Source organism: Lepisosteus platostomus, chromosome 21 (assembly GCF_059453375.1).
Source record: "Lepisosteus platostomus isolate fLepPlt1 chromosome 21, fLepPlt1.hap1, whole genome shotgun sequence".
Lineage (NCBI taxonomy): Eukaryota > Metazoa > Chordata > Actinopteri > Semionotiformes > Lepisosteidae > Lepisosteus > Lepisosteus platostomus.
The window spans coordinates 16,747,205-16,766,293 of NC_142631.1; the positions used below are offsets into that span (position 1 = coordinate 16,747,205).

A 19,089-nucleotide genomic window follows, 5' to 3' on the forward strand; every position below is an offset into this window, starting at 1 on the left:
TCCATTAGTGCTTTGACTTCCACCCTGGAGTCCAGCAGTGCTCCCCTGGGGGTGAGATCCTTGTGTCCAGATACAGGCAGGGTGGGAGATACTGCAGCTACTCCTTTCTCTGTAGTCCAGGAGCCCCGTGAGAAATGGGATGTCTTCCAGCCTCCCGAGTGGCTGCTGTTGTCCTCTCTGGCAGTCGCCTGGTTGCAGCTGTGTGTATGAAGAGCTTGAGTGAAGGATTTGCAGACGGGGAGTTTTGAGAGCTGTAGATTGGTTATGGATGAGCTACCATCCCTTAAGCAGTGCAGGGTGGGTACGTGTATGTTTGAGTAACCTTCATTCGTGTTTTTTAGATCTTTTTTGATACCGATTTTGTAGGGGGTGTGAAATGCTCAGTTGTTTTTCAAAATCCAAATTAAATCGGCATAAACTGAAGAAACTGGCCTCTTTCAAAAGGAATTGGTCTTCTGTTTTGTTCCTCTTGGTGCAGTTACAATTTGTTTATATTAAAATGAGAGAGCCTGAATCAACCAAAGAATGTGCAGAGAGTTGGTGAATAGTCATTCCTCGGATAGTTTGCATGAAGGTAATAAAAGAACCAACATTCTCCTGCAATATCAATGTTGTGCGTCCAGTCAGGGTAAATTATATGCACACCTGCAACACAAAAAACACAGTACCCGGGGAAAAATCGCAACCAGATTTTTAATTCATGTGTTGCAGCCCTTACTGTGGATTCCGCCAAATTTTAATAGGAATGCAGAACTCTTGCAAATCGAAATTACATTAACCAAGGAGAGAGTTTCCCCCCACCCCCAAAGTCAGATTGACACTTTTTCAGATGGAAGTGCTGCAGACAGACCTAGGAGCAGCAGCAAAGTGTCATCCCCCTCTTTTGAGGAGAGTGAAGGAGTAGTGGAAGAAAAAATATATTTCCAATACTTGGTGCCAGAGTTGATTAGTAGCATTTTAATAATGCTTGCATCCCTCTCCTTCAATTTACAAACGTAATTCCTCCCATGCGAAGTGTTTGTAAAGGCACAAATTTGTGAATCAAAAGGTAATTCTCCCTAAGCTTATATGTAAATTCCTCTGATTGGTTCCTGAATCCTAGAAACATCACAGTTGTCAAGTTTGGCTTTATGTTGGTCATGAGAACATAGTGGCTGATTGCACTGAGATGTTTCTCCACCTGCAGCAGGAGGGCGCTCATCAGCAAATGAATTGGATTATTTGTTCCACAAATGTTCATTTTGGGAATATTGGGCAGAAGTTTGCAGGCTTCCCTGTGGCAAAAAGTTGTAAATCGGTTGTTCGTAAATAGAGATGTCTGTAGGTTGCAAGGAGTGAGCTTCAAAGGCCAGATGTGGGGAACTAGTGAAGGAGCAGCACAAAGGATTTTATCTAATTAACTGCAACTAACTGTTCTGAATGCTAGAGGTTTTAACTCGGAAGACAACTTGAAGTGACAAGTAAGAACACGGTACATTACTCACGTCTTCTGACTCCTGGAAGTTAATACCAGTGTCATGAATTTATGACCGAGCGACTGCCTGTGTAATTCAGTGAGATTTCACTTGCTTGCTGGGCTACAGTTGTGTACAGTGATTTGCTTCAGGGGTAAACCTCCAAAAGCAAAATTGTTTCAACAACAACCATCATTCAATCCCACCTGCTAGTTTTATTTGTGTAGAATTTAAAGTTGATGGTGTTATTCAACATTCAGGATCACTCTAAGATGGATCAGCCTGCGATTAAGCATTTGATATATTGCTCGCAACAAAACTTTTTGAGGGTCTCTCTGAGAGGCTGGGTTTAAGCAGTCTTGCATTTGCGCTATTTAATTGGGTATTGTACATCCACATGGTAGCATGTTAGGAATGTCTGAGACCATAGGAAGTGGTTTGTGTGGTTTATGTAAATGTGATTTTCCAAATGCCGAGAAGTCCTAACTGCAAAATTTCAGTACATTGGGGGAACAATTGTGTGAAGCAGGGTGGATCACTAGTGACTTGTAACACCCGAGCTCAGTACTGGCAGCCTCAGAGCCTGGGGAAGATTCGCTCTGATCAGCAGAGGTTCCGATTCTGCTAACTTGCAAAAAAAAAAAGTTTGAGTCTGAGAGTGTATGCACAGTTATTAAACTGCCTTCTGACTTTGCAGATGAGCCTTTCTGAAGCCCTCTGTTTCCCTTGTATTAAACAGAGGCACACGTTTCACTTCACAAACCTTTTTCCCCACTTTGTTCGCCCCCTCCCCATTGCAATCACAGAAAATGGCCTTTCATTCTGCTGCCTGAGACACTTTGTTCCGCTGAAGCACAGTGCATGTAATGCCATCAGCGGCCCGATCCGCTCAGGAGCTTGCCCTTGCCGAGACTCGTGCTGAACCCCCTCCTGGCGAGCAGGCTGCTTTCACAGACCATGCACACATTCCAGCTGTGCGGCCGTTATAGAAAATATTGACAGAACCATCTCATCCATTTTCTTACTATCTGTCCTGGGTCATTACACATTCAATTTGCCCATAGTGTTTGAATTTGTTTTGTATTAAGCTTTAAAAGATGAAAAGTTAGATTAATATGTGCTAATACTGTGGCTTCTCTCTCTCTCTCCCCCCCCCCTCACAGTAGGTAACCAGCTCGGAGCAATGGTACATCAAAGGTGAGCCTGGCCTATTCACTGTATTGATAGGGTGTAAGTAGGTATTGATCTGGTCGTTTTCTGCAGGGCCCCTCGCAAGCCCTACTCGCAGGCGGGATTACCAGCTGGACCGAGGCTGGAAGCGGTCTGCTAACTATGGAGCCTAGTAGGGAAAATGGATTCTTGGGGGATAATTGTGTTTTGCATCATTTTCCACTGCAACAGGTGGTTGTAGAATTTTCTCTCTTCCGCGTCTCTAACAGGGACAGAATTTCCATTTATTTTTGTTAAGGTAGAAGGAGGAGTTGCACATGGTTTCTCTTGATTCCTGTGCCTTTGTGGGTTTTTATATTTTTTGCATCAGGTGGCTGATTCCGGCCTGCATCAGCCTACCTGATAGAGATTTTTGTTTCGGTCGCCTTGAGTCATTTTCAGATTTGCGAATAGTGATCTGTACGTGCACACCACAAGAACGGACAGTTTCCAATTTTGTCACCCAAGCGACAGCACGGGTTTTGCAAGATTGCAATTTCCCAGGTGGGTGGGTGTGCACTGAAGATTTGGGGTTCAGATGTGTGACTGAATCCCTTATGGTTGAAGTTCCATTTAAAAACCCTCATCTTCAAATGCAGTTTTTTTTTAATGTTTCGTGTGCGAGTGCACCAGACTTTTGTAGTAGATAAGAAGCTACACAAGTTTATCAGGCAGGTTTCATTTTCATCTTAACCCAAAATATGGAATAGTAACTGACCTGTGAGGTTTACATCTGCCTGTGTTTGTTGGTAAAATTGAGAAAAACTTAACTGAGGAGCAGCAGGTGTACAGAGTCTTCTACCGTTGTGAAAGTATATCTGTGGAACACTTAACTCCCTGCGTTGTTTCAAATTCTGTTTCTAAAAGCCTCCTGCTACTTAAGCTTCAGGTAAGCGCAGAAGGTAGTGTCACAGGCTGTTCAGGGAGGTACGTGGCAGAAATTAACTAATGGAGTTTCACTTCTAACTTTGAGATTCATTGTGGTTTCTTACATTTCCTTGCAGGGCTATTATGACAGAAGACTTCAAAGTGCCTGATAAAATGGTTGGATTCAGTAAGTACACGTTTTTTTGTGGATTTGAGGGTTTTTTTGGGGGCTAGGAAGGGATTGAGCGTCGTGATCAGTCTCTGCGAAGTGAGGGAGGTCGCGACTGATGGGGGAGGTGAGGTGAAAGCCAGCTCTTCCTGGTTTTTGTCCCCATTGAACTACTTTACTACAGGGGCCTAAACGTGCAGTCCTTTGGAGCAGGGGATCTGGAACAGGGCCTCCAGCCATCATAACAATGCAAAGCGTTATTCTTGCATAAGTACATGCGGTTCAAGGAAAGGAAGGAGGATGCCAGTCGGCTGCTGATTAAACTTTTGCCCACCTGAAGTGCGAAATCCACTTCGGATCAATTACTGTAGCGTTTATCCAATAAGTCAGCGAGACACCGAGCTCTTCCCCACTGTTTCTTCTGCTCTTTTATATTCTGAGCTTTATTTTTTGTGTGTTTTTGTCTCTTGTCGATATGTTTACATTAACAAAACTCACCACCAGCTGAAGAAATGTTGCAAAAATGTTTTAACTGGATGCTCCTGAGCAACAAGTCAAATGCTTATACGAGATTTTCGCTTTGGTTGTTGACTCGGGCGGTATTTTAAACAAGCACGCCTTTGTTTCTCCTTTTTTTTTTTGCAGTTATTGGCAGAGGAGGTGAACAGATCACAAGAATTCAGCTAGAATCTGGCTGTAAGATTCAGATCGCTGCAGGTAAGGCCACTTGGAGACTCTGTGACTTGCATGCTGGGATTGAATGCTTAATGAAGACGTATGACCTGTTCCCTTGTTTTAAAAAATAATGGTTTCTTGTTCTCTTCAGATAGTGGCGGTATGATGGAGAGGCCCTGTACGCTGACTGGGACCCCAGAGAGTATAGAGTAAGAGCTTTGTATATTTGAAAAGTTGAGGGATGCATGACAATGCAAAACTCTATTGTTACATGCGAAAATATAAGATAATATGCGCAGTCTTTGAAAGAATATTCAAGACTTATAGCATACTTTGTTGAAATAATAGTGGCCGAAATCCAAAGTTTTAACTTCTGTTACTTTTTTTTTTGCAAATTACATAAGGAAAAAAAAATGTTGATCTTTGTTTGAAATGTACCCTGTAATTCATTCTCGTTGTACATTTACCTGTTTAATTTTCCCCAAAATGCGTTCCTTTCGAAATACAGGTGGCATCCTTTTACCAAGCTTAGTGTTACTACATTACCCAGAATGCTGAAGGCACGTATCTGCGACCTACCCTGAGCGTTGCATGCTGGGACCTTTGCTCACAGGAGACCTGTTTGCTATTTTTGCTTCCCTACTCATGTAGATAGGTTGGCCCTGCAGAAACAGAAATGCGCGGTTATTGGTGTTGCTTTTGCGCGCGGTAGGTAGTTTTGTGGCATGTTGGCAGGGTCAGTTTTCTACCTTTTGCCTCGAAAGATGCTGTTTGAAACTCCGTGCGGGTCGGTACCGGGCTTTGCTGACCAGCTCTGTTCGGTTATTCTGGTGCTGCCACTCCTGGACCAGCTGGAGCCGGTTAAACACTGCGCCCCGAGCTCCGGGCTCTGATTGGAGAGTTACCTCGTGGACTGGGCCGCCCTCAGACACCTGAACTCGTTGCCCTGCTAGTCCGTCCTGCTGACGTGCTCCGAGCCTTTTCCCGCTGGGCGATCCCGACTCCCCGTGGGCGGGCGGCCGGCCCGGCGTTGGCAGGCTGTCGCGGCTGTGGAGCAGCCCCTGCGCTGGCGCTCCGCCACGCCCGCCTGCCCGCCCGCTGGGCGGGTCCCTGTTGGTCAGCTCCTTGTTGCCAGGCGACGACTGTGAGCTGCTCCTCTACCTGCTGACACGTCACCGGAGCCCTGTGCAGACGAGCTGGCAGCGCCGAGGCTGGTGTCCGCTGGGCGCTGCCTCTGGTCCAGTTCCACCAGTAGGGATGGCGCGGGAGCTTCTGTCGGCTCCGGTTCGTGAGGGCTTCGTGTCCTGTGCCGTCCCGCGGTTTCGCTCCAAGGGCTTCCCTCTGAAAAGGCATTTTCTCCGAGCTTTATAACCTGAAGGACTCCTGCAGTTCTGGCCCCGAAGTCACAGGTCTTGTGCCTCTTGCTCCTACCCAGGCAGTCTCGGCTGGTCTTGCCTGGCACCGCAAGCTATGAAAGGTTACAAACGAGATAGCTTGTTCCATACTCCCACACCCCTTTGGGTAAATCATCATGCCTTTGGTTTTCATGCACTTCCACGTAGTTTCCACTTGTACCCTCTGGTTTGCGTTTCGCTGTCCATTCTGAAGCACTCCTACTGTCGCCTTGTGTTTTAGGGTTTGTTAGCGAACAGCTTTTGGTGGCTGTGCTACGAGTCTCCTCCAGTAGCTTTGGTATGTCTGATCTTGAGCAAAATTCACAACTGAAAGGGAGCTTTGCATGAAAATGTTATTAGATCCCTCACATTGGTGCCTTGAATTAAGATCCCCATTACCGTTTCTGGCAGAAAAAGTGCTGTGCATGTTACCCTGTGTGCACACTGGGACAGAGCAGCAGGAGGAGGGATCCCAGCATGCTTTGCACAGGGGAGCTTGTAGGTCTTTGAAACAAGATCCTTCTGCGTTCTTTCCCAGGAATGTGGCAGGACGAAGCCTGCTGGGTAAATGGAAGCAACTGTATTTCAGGAAGCCAAAGTCACGCACCTAACTAGAACATGTGTTGGTTAAGGCACTGTCCATCCATCTTGTGGCATTTCTGTACTTTGTTGACCGTTGTCATGTGAAGTGGCTGATCTTTTTTTTTTTTTTCCCCCCTCCTTCCCTTGTCAGGCAGGCAAAGAGGCTGCTGGGACAGATAGTGGACCGCTGTCGGAACGGCCCCGGGTTCCACAGCGAGCCGGATGGCAACAGCGCCATTCAGGAGATCCTTATCCCAGCCAGTAAAGTGGGGCTGGTCATTGGGAAAGGGGGGGACACGATCAAACAGCTGCAGGTGGGTGCTCCTCTTGCGTCTCGCGAGAGAATCAGTTTGCTGGCCTTTCCAGAACCCCTTCTCGTCGCGTGCTGCCGTTCCTCCCAAATCGAAATAATTTTCACCGGCTTCCTCTGTGCCGCTGTTGATGGTAAAGATTAGAGCGTGTTTTTGTTTTAGGCTCTCTTTCGAATTGAAGGTTTTAGCTGGGGGGTGGCATGGCATGGCAGGGGTGCAGTGGTGAGCATTGCTGCCTGGCAGTGTTGGGGCCCTGGGTGCTGTCTGTGTGGAGTTTGTATGTTCTCCCTGGGTTCCTGTGGGTTTCCTCTGGGTGTTCTGGTTTCCTCCCATGGTCCAGAGACACACAGGTTAATTGCCTTCTAAATTGGCCCTGGTGTGAGTGCCTGTTTGTCTGTTTGCCCTGCAGTGCACCGGTGTCCCGTCAGGGTGTATCCTGCCTACTGCCTGCTGCTTGCTGGGATAGGCTCCAGCTCCCCTTTTTTAGATAAAGCTTTTAGAAAATGGATTGATGGGAATTAGCAGGGGATGGTCAAAGGATCCACTTGATGACACGAGAATCGCAAAATGAAATATTTCTAGATTGAAAAACTGTTAGCTAATGTAACCTGCATCTACTCGGCAACAGTCACAGAATGATTACGGGCTAAAACAATTCAAGCATGTGTCAGCACTGAATAAACTTTCCATCCTTGTGAGAATTTCTGTAATTGGGGGGGGGAAAACATCCAATTGTCACGTGCACGTTCTTAAAAGGACTTGCTACACAACAGGAAATCAGGTCTTCAGTCCCAGTTCTGAAGCACACATGCCGTCGTGGAGCGACATCTTCATTTATTCATTCAGAATAACGGCGTGAGGCGCTGCGATGTTGTGTGGACACGCAGGGCGGAGGGAACGGGTCGTGGGAGCAGTGAGCAGGAGATGTGCTCTCAAACTTTTAAGGACTTTTTGTCCGTGAATTATTATCCAGTCGACTGCCCCCCTCAAATATTCAGTTCATAAATGTGACAAGTGGTGAGGCAGCCAGCTGAGCACTGTGGGAGTTGTGGCAGGCTTAGCTGCGCCAGGGTGCGCTCAGCGGGACTCCTGAGACCTCATGGACACCTGCGCCTTTCCAGTCGGCGAGAGACACCATTACTCATAATGCAATATGGAAGAAGGGGAAAACCCTGGTTTCTTAAAAAAAGGCTGGACAAAATCCCTGTATACATTAACTACTTGCTTCCAATTGAACGTCACAGGCTGGGTGGCCTCCTCTTATTTTGAAGAAGGCTCCACAGCCGAAACGTTGTTTTCTTTCTTCTCTTTTCAGCCTTGAATAAACCTATTACTTGTTCCTTTGCAGTCTCTGCTGACTCAGCTACCACCTGAACTAATTTTTTATTTATGTGCGTTGCACTTCTCAGTGTTTGGGTTGAAATCTACTGGTTGTAATTTTGATTCCTTTAGTGAGTGCATAGATTTAAAACCAGACGCATTCAGCACCTTTCTGTTGCTTGCTGTTGAAAGCGATGTTCCTTTTTAAATATAATCATCCACCCAAATACTGTAGGTGTGTTTAAATTCATGGACAAACTATAGCTTGTATCCCAGTATTCCTCCATTGGACTGTTTATCTGTGACCTTGACGGTCCTTGGGATAAGGCAGCTATTTTTTGTCCTCTGTTTTGTTTAAAGTGCTGTCTCTGGGCAGGGGGAAAAAAACTTTTCTTTGTGTTGCCAGGAAAGAACGGGTGTGAAAATGATCATGATCCAAGATGGGCCCATGCCAACAGGCGCCGACAAGCCTCTGCGAATCACTGGAGATCCGTACAAAGTGCAGGTGAGTTTGCAGGAGTCTTAAACCGCTGGCGAAGACTTCCTCTGTCGCTGGCGACGCGGCTGAGCGCGCGCTCTCCTCATTGAGGAGGAATCCTGGCACTCCCATTGCAGGACTTTGAAATACAGTAGCTTATTTGATTCAGTGCCGCTTAATTACTGTGAACACGAAGGCCGCTGAAGAAATTAATAGCTGGGAAACGGACTTTCATGAAATGGAACACAAGTACCATGCCGTTGTCTGCTGCTATTCCAGTGTAATACGCCAGACGTCCACTGTAGAATTTGCGGCCTGAGCATTGTGAAAGCTTGCACAAAGATAGTCTGCTGCTCAAAGTTGTCCAGTCCTATCCCTGGCTTCATAAGCTCGGTAATTACTCTGGTTGGTTTCACCATAATGATCTCTGCCACGTTTCTGTTGTTCTTCACCGTCTGTGTTGCACATTAAATGACGAAAGAGGCAAATCTGAAGGCTTTGTGAGGCTCGAGACGCCCTGTGTGTTGTGTGCGTTGTCTCTTCTGCATGTGGGCCGCTGAGCGCATGAAACATTTATGCGGTAGCTTTGCTAATTGAATTCAATTCGCCGGAAGTCTGACAAGGGGCCGGCAACAGAAACAGTCTGGAGGGCTGAGCTCTGAAGGGTACATTTGAAGACGAAAAAAGCTGATGCCTGTGCGTCCTCTGCAGCAAGCCAGGGAGCTGGTGGCAGAGATCATCCGGGACAAGGACCAGGGCGACTTCAGGAGTGGCAGGAGTGACTTCGGGTCTAGGCTGGGCGGCAGCAGTTTGGACGTAAGAGAACCATCTCCTCCCCCCATCCCCCCCCTCCCTCCGGTGTGTGGAGATGAGTACAACTATCCCACTCTAACCCAGTGTTCTGTTCCAAAACCACAGGTGGCGGTTCCCCGGTTTGCAGTGGGCATCGTTATCGGCAGAAACGGGGAGATGATCAAGAAGATTCAGAATGACGCAGGAGTGCGGATCCAGTTTAAGCCAGGTTTTAGATCTTTTCTTTAATACTGGTATAAAGCTCGCGACTTTATATCTCTTGCTTTTGATGTGACTGTATTGAAATGGAAGAGAGGAGCACCTCAGTAGCCAACGTTGGGTGAGGGTTTATAATCGGCCTCTGTGGTCTCATTGTAAATGCATGAGTGATGGGGGTAAAACCTGCGGTCTTTGTGAGGTACCGTTAAACAACAGCATCGGGGGCTGCTGTAGAATGCCTTGCACGAAATCTCATTAAAAATATATTGTTCTTCAAGGACCTAAGCCCTTGCTAAGCGCTCTGATCTTCTGTGCACAGATGATGGAATAAGTCCAGACAGAATCGCCCAGGTGATGGGGCAGCCAGAGAGATGTCAGCATGCTGTCCACCTTATAAACGAGCTGGTCCACACCGCACAGGTAAAAAAACATAACGGCAGTGTCTTTTCATTCAACTTCTTTAGTTCGGTGCGTGTTGTCTCATAATGCCTTCATTCCAGTGATCCTTCAGAAGTCCAAAGCTGGCGATATGTGCCTTCCCGTGTAGCTGCAGATTTAATAATTACAGCCTTGCGATGTTTTAAAGCACAGAAAGCTGACTGGAATAAGCACACCACAGAAACCCATTCAGTGAAACACAGAGTTTGTCCCCAGTCAGTACTGAGTTTTGACTGGAGTTTTACACGCCTGCTTAGGAAATCCAGTCACAGTCTGCTAATGCCTCCGCTGGACAAAGTGGTGACCAACACATCTGGGACCACCATCAGATAGAGCAGAACAAGAGGTGGGACTGGAAATATGATCAGAGGTCTTTATAACGCCATCTTAGTTTTTAAATTTGGCGTTCCCCCTGTTAAAAAAAGGGCATTTCACTGGTACGTTTTTTTTTTTAAGTCTGTAGGCACCTTGCGGAATTAAAATTTGTGACTGAACAGAAGAGGTTCGGGAGTTCAAGTGTCATTGTTTTGTGAACAATTTAAAATGTTCCCTTTGTACTTAAGACAGTACAAGAACAAAGATATATCCCCCTCCCTCAGACAAAGTTTTCTCATTTTGGGCCCACAGAAAAATTAAAAGGGAAACCCCATGTGGGAAGTGTATGACTACATGAGAACTGAACTGCATAGAGTCTTGGCTCATTGAAATACTGTATAATATCTGAGCACATCTCAGTGCCTAAAGCACTTGTGTGCAGTCTCCTCACATTTCAGAATGCCAGCTTATTCTGTGGATCGCTTGCTAAGTGTTTTCCCATTTTTTCACAGATTTTAAGAACAGCTTAAAACTTTAATACTGTTCCGTTGTGAGCTCGTGTTGAATTCAGAATTTGTGCGTTACGTGGAAGCCTTCTGTATTAATATATATAAAAGGCATCCAAATGTGAAATAGTCATAACGCTGAACAACTCGCAGTATGAAAACTCTACCAAATATTCATCTCTTTTCTGATTTCCGGTGCGAGGCAAGGTGTTTTGGAATTTAAAAAGTGGGATGTGGTAGATTATAACAGCTATGACAAAGTAAAACAACTAAATTATTCTCCATCAGCTGTTTATGTAACATAAAACAGAAAAAAGTGCATTATAACCTTGATTTTAGTATAACAGTACATTTTCTACTTACTTTAATTTCTAATAAAATTACTCTTTAGGATAAAATATTTTTTTACTATGGTTCCCTGCTTGTGCACCAAATTAAAAATATTTAATATTTAAAGTTTTGGTCGGGGCTATAATATTAAAGAGCAAATATTACCAGCCAGCAAACCCCAATCTAAAATTTTCATCTTCTAATATTAGTCCTGGCTATTTCTTTAACCCTAATTTATCTGCAAAAAGTAGATTTTTTTTTTTATCTGCAGTTCTTTAGAAATATAGCCTCTTGTCCTGTTTTGAAATTGTAGGTTTGCAGCTCTGCATCTCTAGTTTGAAAAGTTGGCCTTCCACCAGGTGGAACCAAGCCCATGAAGTCTAGTTTTTACTCTGAAATGTAGAATTAAACAATAATTGCATAACACCGTATTTACAAAGCCCAGGGACGTCCAAACAATTTGCAGTAGAATGTGAATGAAGCCTTTGGGATACAGCAAGATTCCTACAGCTTTGAAAATGTTTGTACAGTGAAGCATGTCACATTTTGCTTGCAGATATCACTTTCTCTTTGCAAATAACCAACTGAGTTGCAGAATAAACTTGTACTTCCTAAGTTTTATAGACAAACATTTGTGTTAATTTAATAACAGCTAATCAATGTTACATGAACGTCTGCCATGCCTGCTGTCACTGTTATCTTATAAATATCAGGGAGTGCTGTGGACATGTTTTTTTCTGCATGAGTGAAGTATTGGTTTCCTGTAACACAAGCTTGACTGTAGCAGTAAATATCAATTATATATGCATTAACATGATGTCTTTACAATAGCTTCAGAGTGTTCCCTGTTTCAGAATGTTTTGTTCAGAATTTTATAGTTTATGAAAAAAACGTTCTGTTTTAACCTAATTCACACAACTCTTAGCTTTCTTACTCAGTAAACTGTAGTATTTTTTTTTCCTCATGAAATTCAACAAATTGCTTAGCTCTGCAGTCGGTCAGGTCAGTGTCTATTGCTGTGCACTAAGTTAGAGACCTACCAAAGCGCCCCTTGCAAAGATTCTGACTGGGAACTTGAATTTTTTTTTAATGGAAAAACCACATGGCATTTTTAAAATGTATCCTTGAAAAGCCTAGGACACTGAGGTGTAAAATAATGTGGTATGTCAGGCTTTGTAATGAAGGAACATGTGAGTTCCAGGACACTGCATGTGCCCAAGTGACAGAATCGTTTTTTTCCTCAGTACAGAACCCAGCACAAGTTCTAAGTGAGCCCGGTGTGTGGTAGATAAGTTAATGGGAATGTCTCCTTCGACGCTGTGGTTCAGTGGGAGTGACCTCCTTACACCGGTGTACCAGCAGTTCAAACGGCAACCGGCGTCCTCTCTTCGGTCTTCTGATCTGTTCGTATGGCAGCGCATGTCAACCATACGAGTCAGAATAAATCTGAACGAATTGGACTGGTGACCACCCACCCACTGTAACTTCATGTCCAGATTCCAGGGCTTCTCTTTTAAAATCTGTCTAGGGAATGTTTAGAGTTCACTGCGAAATTCTTGATTTAAGAAAAAGAAACAGTCTGTGAAACGAGTACACAGACCCAGCAATTTTTTTGTTTTTTGCTTTTGAAGGAGCGGGATGGATTTGGGGGTCCGGGGGGTCCCAGAGGAAGAGGCCGGGGTCGTGGCGATTGGAACCTTGGGGCGCCAGGGGGTCTACAGGAAGTGACGTACACGATACCCGCAGACAAGTGTGGGCTGGTCATCGGGAAAGGTGAGGGCGCTTCGGGACCCCGGGAGACCTGCCTGAGAATCGGCACTGCTGGGGTTGGCAGGAGTTTTGAAAGTGATTTGTGTGGGTTTTTTTTCCCCCCCGTTCTTGTTGTTGTAGCTGAAAACCAAATTACTCTTCACAAACCAGATAACATTAGTATAAGTTTGTTGTTTTACAGGTTGGCACTTCACCACTGAAGTACGGTTTTCTTTAGGTTTGCACACTGACGTTTAGTGTAGAAGAAACGATCTGTAGTGTGTGTGTACTGTACTCGTACACTTATGTAATTGTGTGCGTGTTACAGAATGAGAGGAAGTTCAACTTGTGAAACAAGTAAAAACATCTTCTGTCCTTCAACAACTCCTGCATGTAATGAAACCCTGAAAGCCTAGTAGACTAAAGAAAAACGACTTCTGATCCATAAGCTCTGTTCTTGCTCTGGGTATTCGGAGAGTGGATGTCCTTAAAAAAGTCCTCAAAAACACCCAGCAAACTCTTTCCCCCTCACACTGTCAACTTTTCAACAAGTTAGAAATTCCATCTGTATCTGTGCTTAGAGGATGATTTTGAATGTGTTTGGAGAAAACTGCAGTGATTTATGCGTTCTTTTTGTTTTTAAATGTATCGAGTGATTTTTTTGTTCATTGTATCTGCTCGGTTACTTTTCTCTTAGGCCGATTCAGTTCAGAGAATTAAGTGGCTGTATGTGTTTTAATCCCTGCTGCTGTTCTTAAAAAGTTTATAATGAGTCACCAGCACATGGGTGGTCACCATAATTCCCTTTTCTTCACATATAAGAGCATATATTGCTCTTAAAAGAAAGTGCCATTCTTTCCCTTCCCAAAGCACTTAATGAGGGGGTAATGTGTGTAAAGTAATGTGACGTTAATTGTTAAAGGTTCATAATAACAGCCCTCAATCACGGGGAAGATTGCTCCCTACGTTTAATGAGAGTGGCTTTCAAGGCAATGGAGTCGAGTTAGAGAATGACAGAGTCGAATTAGCTTATTGGCTATTCATGTTCACTCTATTGCCTGCTATTTAAAAGTCATTGACCATTTGAAGATTGGCTGGTGGTGTGTGTATGGTGAAGGGGGTGTTTCACCTATAATAAAAACCACAGCAATAGAAATGTCAAGTACCTTCTGTGCGGAGAGGGGGGAACAAACAGACCCTGGTGCTTGGGGCCTCTTCCCTGAATTAGCATAAGAAACAGGGCAATATTGATGGAGAAGTCAGTGGGTCTGGGGCCTGTCAGCGCTGCTTTTTGGCGAGTTTGATTAATTGCTTTACGATGCTAACCCTGCTGTCACTGGGCTTTCTTCCCCATGTGTGTGCGTGGTGGCTCACTGGAGGACTGGGATTGATGGGAGACCCGCTGGTCCCTCCTGCCTCCCTGCATTAGTCCTGGGGCTCACCCTCCAACTTTACTGCCCCCCCCCCGACCTCGAGAAACAACTCTTCTGGGGGGGCTGTTTCCATGCTTTCCGTCTTAAAACCCCACGAAGAGGACGGGCTGCCGAGCAAAAGCGTTTTTTCCCATTTCCAGGAAAGAATCCCAGACGTCACACCACCCGTTGTCAGAACGTTGGGGTTTGGTTTTTGTTCATTCTCTCCTTGATTTTTTTTGGGGGGGGGTTTCTTTCACTGGGAACCTTGACAGCCTGTAAAGTAACCTTTTGCCTGCAACAGGCTCACTGTCGTTGCTTCCCTTCACCCCAGCTTGGGGCTGCAGTTCTCTCACTGTGGTTTCCTCTGAGGGGAAACACTGCTGGGTATTTTTGACTTCTTTGTTCTATCAAATAAAAGCAGCGTTTTGGTTGTCCTCGTTCAAACCAGGTGCCTATATCCCGTTTCTCTGGGTGAATTGTGTTCACCCGATGCCGTTTATGTGAGCGTCAGGACATGACATCGCGCAGCAGCCAGGCACTTTGGGGAAATGTTTTGGCCGCCCGTTCCTGGATATGGTTTCCCCAGGTCCGCTTAATGCAGTTTGAAGTCCAGTTAATGAACTCGTTTAAGAGCGTTCTAGGTGACAGTTTGCCGGCCTTCTAAAAACCTCACTACCTCCTTAGTGCTGAAGAGGCACTTCCAGACGCATCGCGCTGTCCCAGTGCATCTTACCATCGCGTTTCGGAACGCAGCCAAAGGCAGAAAGCCCTGGCCAAAATGACCTAGGCCGAGATGTAAAAAGTTTTCTTGAGCGGAGCTTTAATATAATTTCCCATCAATGGATAACTCTGTGAATTGAGTAGTGTCTGTTTTCTCTCTTTCACCTCGAGCTCATTATAGCTTTATTAATGCAGAGGTTCGATTTGGTTGACAATGGGTTAATGGCCTGGGGGCAGTCTGTTGAGCCCAGTGAAGGGGGCCGCAGGAGGAGGGGAAAGGTCGCAGGGGGTCGTGGAAGTGTCACCCAGAAGTGAACAAACATGTAATTGATGTTCGGACATCCCCGGCTTCCCCGCATCACTGCTCTGCCTTTTGAACTGGGAGTGGGAGGAGGGCGGGCCGCGTCCTTATTCGAATGAAACGGAGCAAGAGGGCCGAGGAGCGGGGAATAAAAATCTCAAGAGCCGGGAACATGCCCGGGAAGGATACGCTTTAATCGGGGTTTTTTTGGCGTTCCTTTTGCCTGGATGTTTAATTGCTCCCTTCCACACGTTCCGCAGAATGTCTTTATTTGCACTGCTAGTGTCCTTGAAATGCCTCCGCTCGTGTAAGGGGAAGTGGATTTTTGTCTCCCAATTTTCACGGGTTTAAAAAAAAAAACCCCGTTTGAAGTTGCTGTTGGCCGTTGATCAAGACCTACTTTAATGCTTCGAGGACAATTGGCTAAAGTTGGCTGGATTGATGGACAAAGAAATCCAAGAGTTGCCCTTTAAACTATATAAAAAATGCAGCTTCGGTGACCGGTTCCTTGTTAAATTTTAATTCAGTGAGGGTTTTTTTTTTTTTCTAAGGCCTTCAATGGGGTCAATAGAAGGTTTCACAACGGCAAAGGTTTGTGTTGCCTTTTGAGAAGTTTTGAAACGACTTCAAATCAGACCAGTTCTTGCTTTTTCGGAAGGCTGTTGGGCCCATTAGCGCGAACCTGAGTTTTTAAAACGTTTTTTAAAAAATTGTGGTGAAAACGACGCTGGAAATGTTCTTAATGGTTTAACAGCTTTTCTCTCCTCTATCATGAACTGTACCAGGGTGCTTTCAAACATTCAAGGGCGTAATGAATTAAAAGTGCAAGAGATTTTCCGTGTCGACGGGGGAAATGAACATTCCTTCTTGCTGCTAAAATATTATTTTTCATGGCCGGTCCACAGACACGAGCAGGGTTTTCGGTTTCCTGGACTGTCTCCCGTTCTGTTCCCAGTCCGCTCCGTGTTCACAGCCTTTGAGCCTCTCTGTCCTGTCGTCGCTCAGGTGGAGAAACGATCAAGAACATCAACCAGCAGTCCGGGGCGCACGTGGAGCTCCAGAGGAACCCCCCTCCCAACACCGACCCCAATGTCCGCATCTTCTCCATCCGTGGCACCCCGCAGCAGATGGAGCTGGCCAGGCAACTCATAGATGAGAAAATTGGGGTGAGAGAAGCTGAGCGTTTCCCGCCTCTCTGAGGCCAGCGCGCGGGTGGCAGAGATGGCCGTATTACATTGGGGGTGCTGTTGGTGTAGGTATTCGGAGGATTCTCTTTGAAACTCCCTGGGCAGGCAAGAAAATTACAGGTATCTCGCATCAAATTATGCCTCTGAAGTGCCTGCTGTGATAAGCTTTTGGAATACAGTTGTTGAAATCCGTAAATGGGCTGGGTTGCTTACGGATATAGGCTCCTGCTTTTGTTTTCAGGATGAGGAACTGCGGCTTCTCTTGCTGAGTTTCGGTACACCCGATCAGGCTGAAGGCTGGAGCACCAGTGTTTTCGGGTTCTGATCCGTTTTGAGGTGTAGCAGTAGGACTCCTTAAACCCAAAACTCGGCAGGAAAAGCTACAGTTCCTCATCTGAGTGTTTTCTGAGTCGCCTGCCTGACTGTCCCAAGGACAGGCATGCTCACCCTTTGACCTTTGCTGCACCTGCCCTGTTCTATCACTTGACCCTCATCTTCTTTTTGACTCTAGGGCTCAGGGATGGGCGGAAACAGTAGTTTTGGCTTGAACCCCTTCACTCAGGGGCCGGCTACTCCCCACCAAAAGTAAGTACGGCCCACGTTTCCTCTCCTACAGGGGAACTGCAGCACTCTTGTATTCCTGGGTTGGAAAGAATCGGCACCGATGAGAGTGCTTCAACCCACAATGAAAGTAAAATGTGCACAGTAACGTGTAAAACCTCCGGTTTGCATCACAAGATAAAGTTTCTAGGTATGCGCAGCACCATGTTCTGCAATTCAGAACGGTGCAACAAAACTTCCAGTGAGGTGCACTGATCCTATTACGTTATAAAGAAGCAGGCATGTGAATCACCTCTCTTTTAATCCCATGGAAATATTGCTGTCGACTTCTTTGAAACAGTTTTGCCAGCAAATGCTACATCTTAACTCGGCATGCAGATCACCTCGTGGAATATCTGCTGCGCAACCTGTGTTTGTTCACTCGTGCTTCGCATTCCATCAGTCATTACGGGGCCTAGTGAGAAGGAAAGGCTGCTTCACCTCACAATTCACGGGACCTCGAATGCCAGTTTGCAACATGGCGACTTGCAGTACTTTCACGGAGTTCACAATTTAGTGCTCAATTCGAAATTTCTTTTTTTCTTTAACATTATTGGATTTAACACTTAAACACACTTAACCGCATAAACACTTGTTGAAGCTTTGCCTGTGACCTGGATTCTTCAAAGCATGGCTTGGATGGGGTTGCCTTTGGCCCGATTGCTCTTTGAGTCGCTGTGTACATCAGTGAGCCACCTCCCGTTCTTCCTCTTAGTTGTAGCTCTCCTGTAAGACGCTTTCCTCCTCTGTGGTCGATACCAGTTCCGGGTTTGGAGTGTAAAACGTTGCTCCAGTTTATTACGAATGTGGTGAAGCAGCACAAAACTCCAGAAATGCAAGGGTGGTACAGGCGTTGAACTTTCTCCATTGATTAGTTCATATAGACGGGGAGTCCTGTGAAATACCTGATTGCACTGTCTCCCCGTGTTTCACCATCCTCTCCCCTCTCCTCGCCCCAGCGGACCACAGACATTCATGACGGGAGGATGGGGGACAACGTATCAGACGTGGCAACAGCAGAGCCAGCAGGACCCCAGTAAGTGCCTCCTTGACTTTTTCCCCGTGCCCTGCAAGGGGAGGGTCTCCGTTTCTCCCTGGCTCAGTACTTTCCTGCAGTCAGGACTCGCCCTCCTGGATGCCATACTGGCACAGAGAGAGACGTGGGCTCATCTTGAAGCATGCTTGCCTTCTCTCCCTTTCCTTCCCTCTGTCACTGACATTTCTGATGAATATCGGCGAGCAAAGCAATCTTATAAGCCCAGCACTTAGAGCAGCCTCCTGTTGGGGAGGAAAACAACAGCAGCAGCAATGAAAGATGGTGCATTTCTACAAAGTGAACAAGCAGCAGCGTTTGATCTGGTGCTGTTTTATTATTATTTAAGTATTTAAAAAAAATCCTCATGCAGACTCCCTGTTTTCAAACAGTGTAATCTGTATTTGGTTACAGGTCACAATGGATCACAGACCGGACAGATGGACTATTCCAAAGCCTGGGAGCAGTATTATAAAAAGCTAGGCAAGTGCTGTGGAGAGCAGGCTCAAGCATTTCTTCCAACCTGAATCCTTGCAGATGCAGAGGTTTGGAGCTGTAATAAAGCATAGGGAAGCAGAGAAAACACTGGCACCGTCCATGCACTCTCTGTCCTCGTGTGAATGCTGCGCTCGGCTGCCAGGAGACATCCGCGTGCTGGGGAATGAAAGCACAGCGCCATGTCCGCAGCCTGCCCTCTGAAAGGCATCGCAAGGGGTTGCGTTTCTGCCCCAGCAGGCTGGGGAGGGGAAGGGGGAAAGGTCAGGACTCCTGCAGGCTGTCACAACTGACCAGCCTGTTGAAGAAAGAGACCTTGGCTTCAGGTTTTTCATTCATGTGCCAGAGTATAGCCCCACCCCCCAAACGTGCGCGCACACACACACACACACACACACACACACACACACCGCTTGGCACTCTCCTTGATCGTCTAATAGCACATCCTGGAGTTTCTGCCCTCTGCACACCATTCTGCCAGCCGTCTAGCTCGTTTCTGTATGTTTTGGAGAACGACAAGCCGCATCGAG

At 46.0% G+C, this 19,089-nt stretch overlaps 1 protein-coding gene across 7 annotated transcripts in view; it reads left to right on the forward strand.

Moving 5' to 3' along the window:
* The window catches only part of fubp3 (far upstream element (FUSE) binding protein 3), a 40,756-nt gene that overhangs the window by 15,264 nt on the left and 6,403 nt on the right, over positions 1-19,089 (forward strand). For 2 of the 7 annotated variants that reach the window (XM_088615567.1, XM_088615571.1), the window contains exons 3-16: positions 2,618-2,651; positions 3,668-3,717; positions 4,345-4,416; positions 4,526-4,583; positions 6,502-6,664; positions 8,388-8,486; positions 9,171-9,275; positions 9,357-9,480; positions 9,790-9,890; positions 12,691-12,832; positions 16,250-16,410; positions 16,943-17,016; positions 17,991-18,067; positions 18,479-18,547. In XM_088615567.1, coding sequence (XP_088471693.1) covers positions 2,618-2,651; positions 3,668-3,717; positions 4,345-4,416; positions 4,526-4,583; positions 6,502-6,664; positions 8,388-8,486; positions 9,171-9,275; positions 9,357-9,480; positions 9,790-9,890; positions 12,691-12,832; positions 16,250-16,410; positions 16,943-17,016; positions 17,991-18,067; positions 18,479-18,547 — 1,329 coding nt within the window. The remainder of the gene's footprint in view (positions 1-2,617; positions 2,652-3,667; positions 3,718-4,344; positions 4,417-4,525; positions 4,584-6,501; positions 6,665-8,387; positions 8,487-9,170; positions 9,276-9,356; positions 9,481-9,789; positions 9,891-12,690; positions 12,833-16,249; positions 16,411-16,942; positions 17,017-17,990; positions 18,068-18,478; positions 18,548-19,089) is intronic. The other 5 variants (XM_088615573.1, XM_088615569.1, XM_088615572.1 and 2 more) reach the window with 3 other exon arrangements.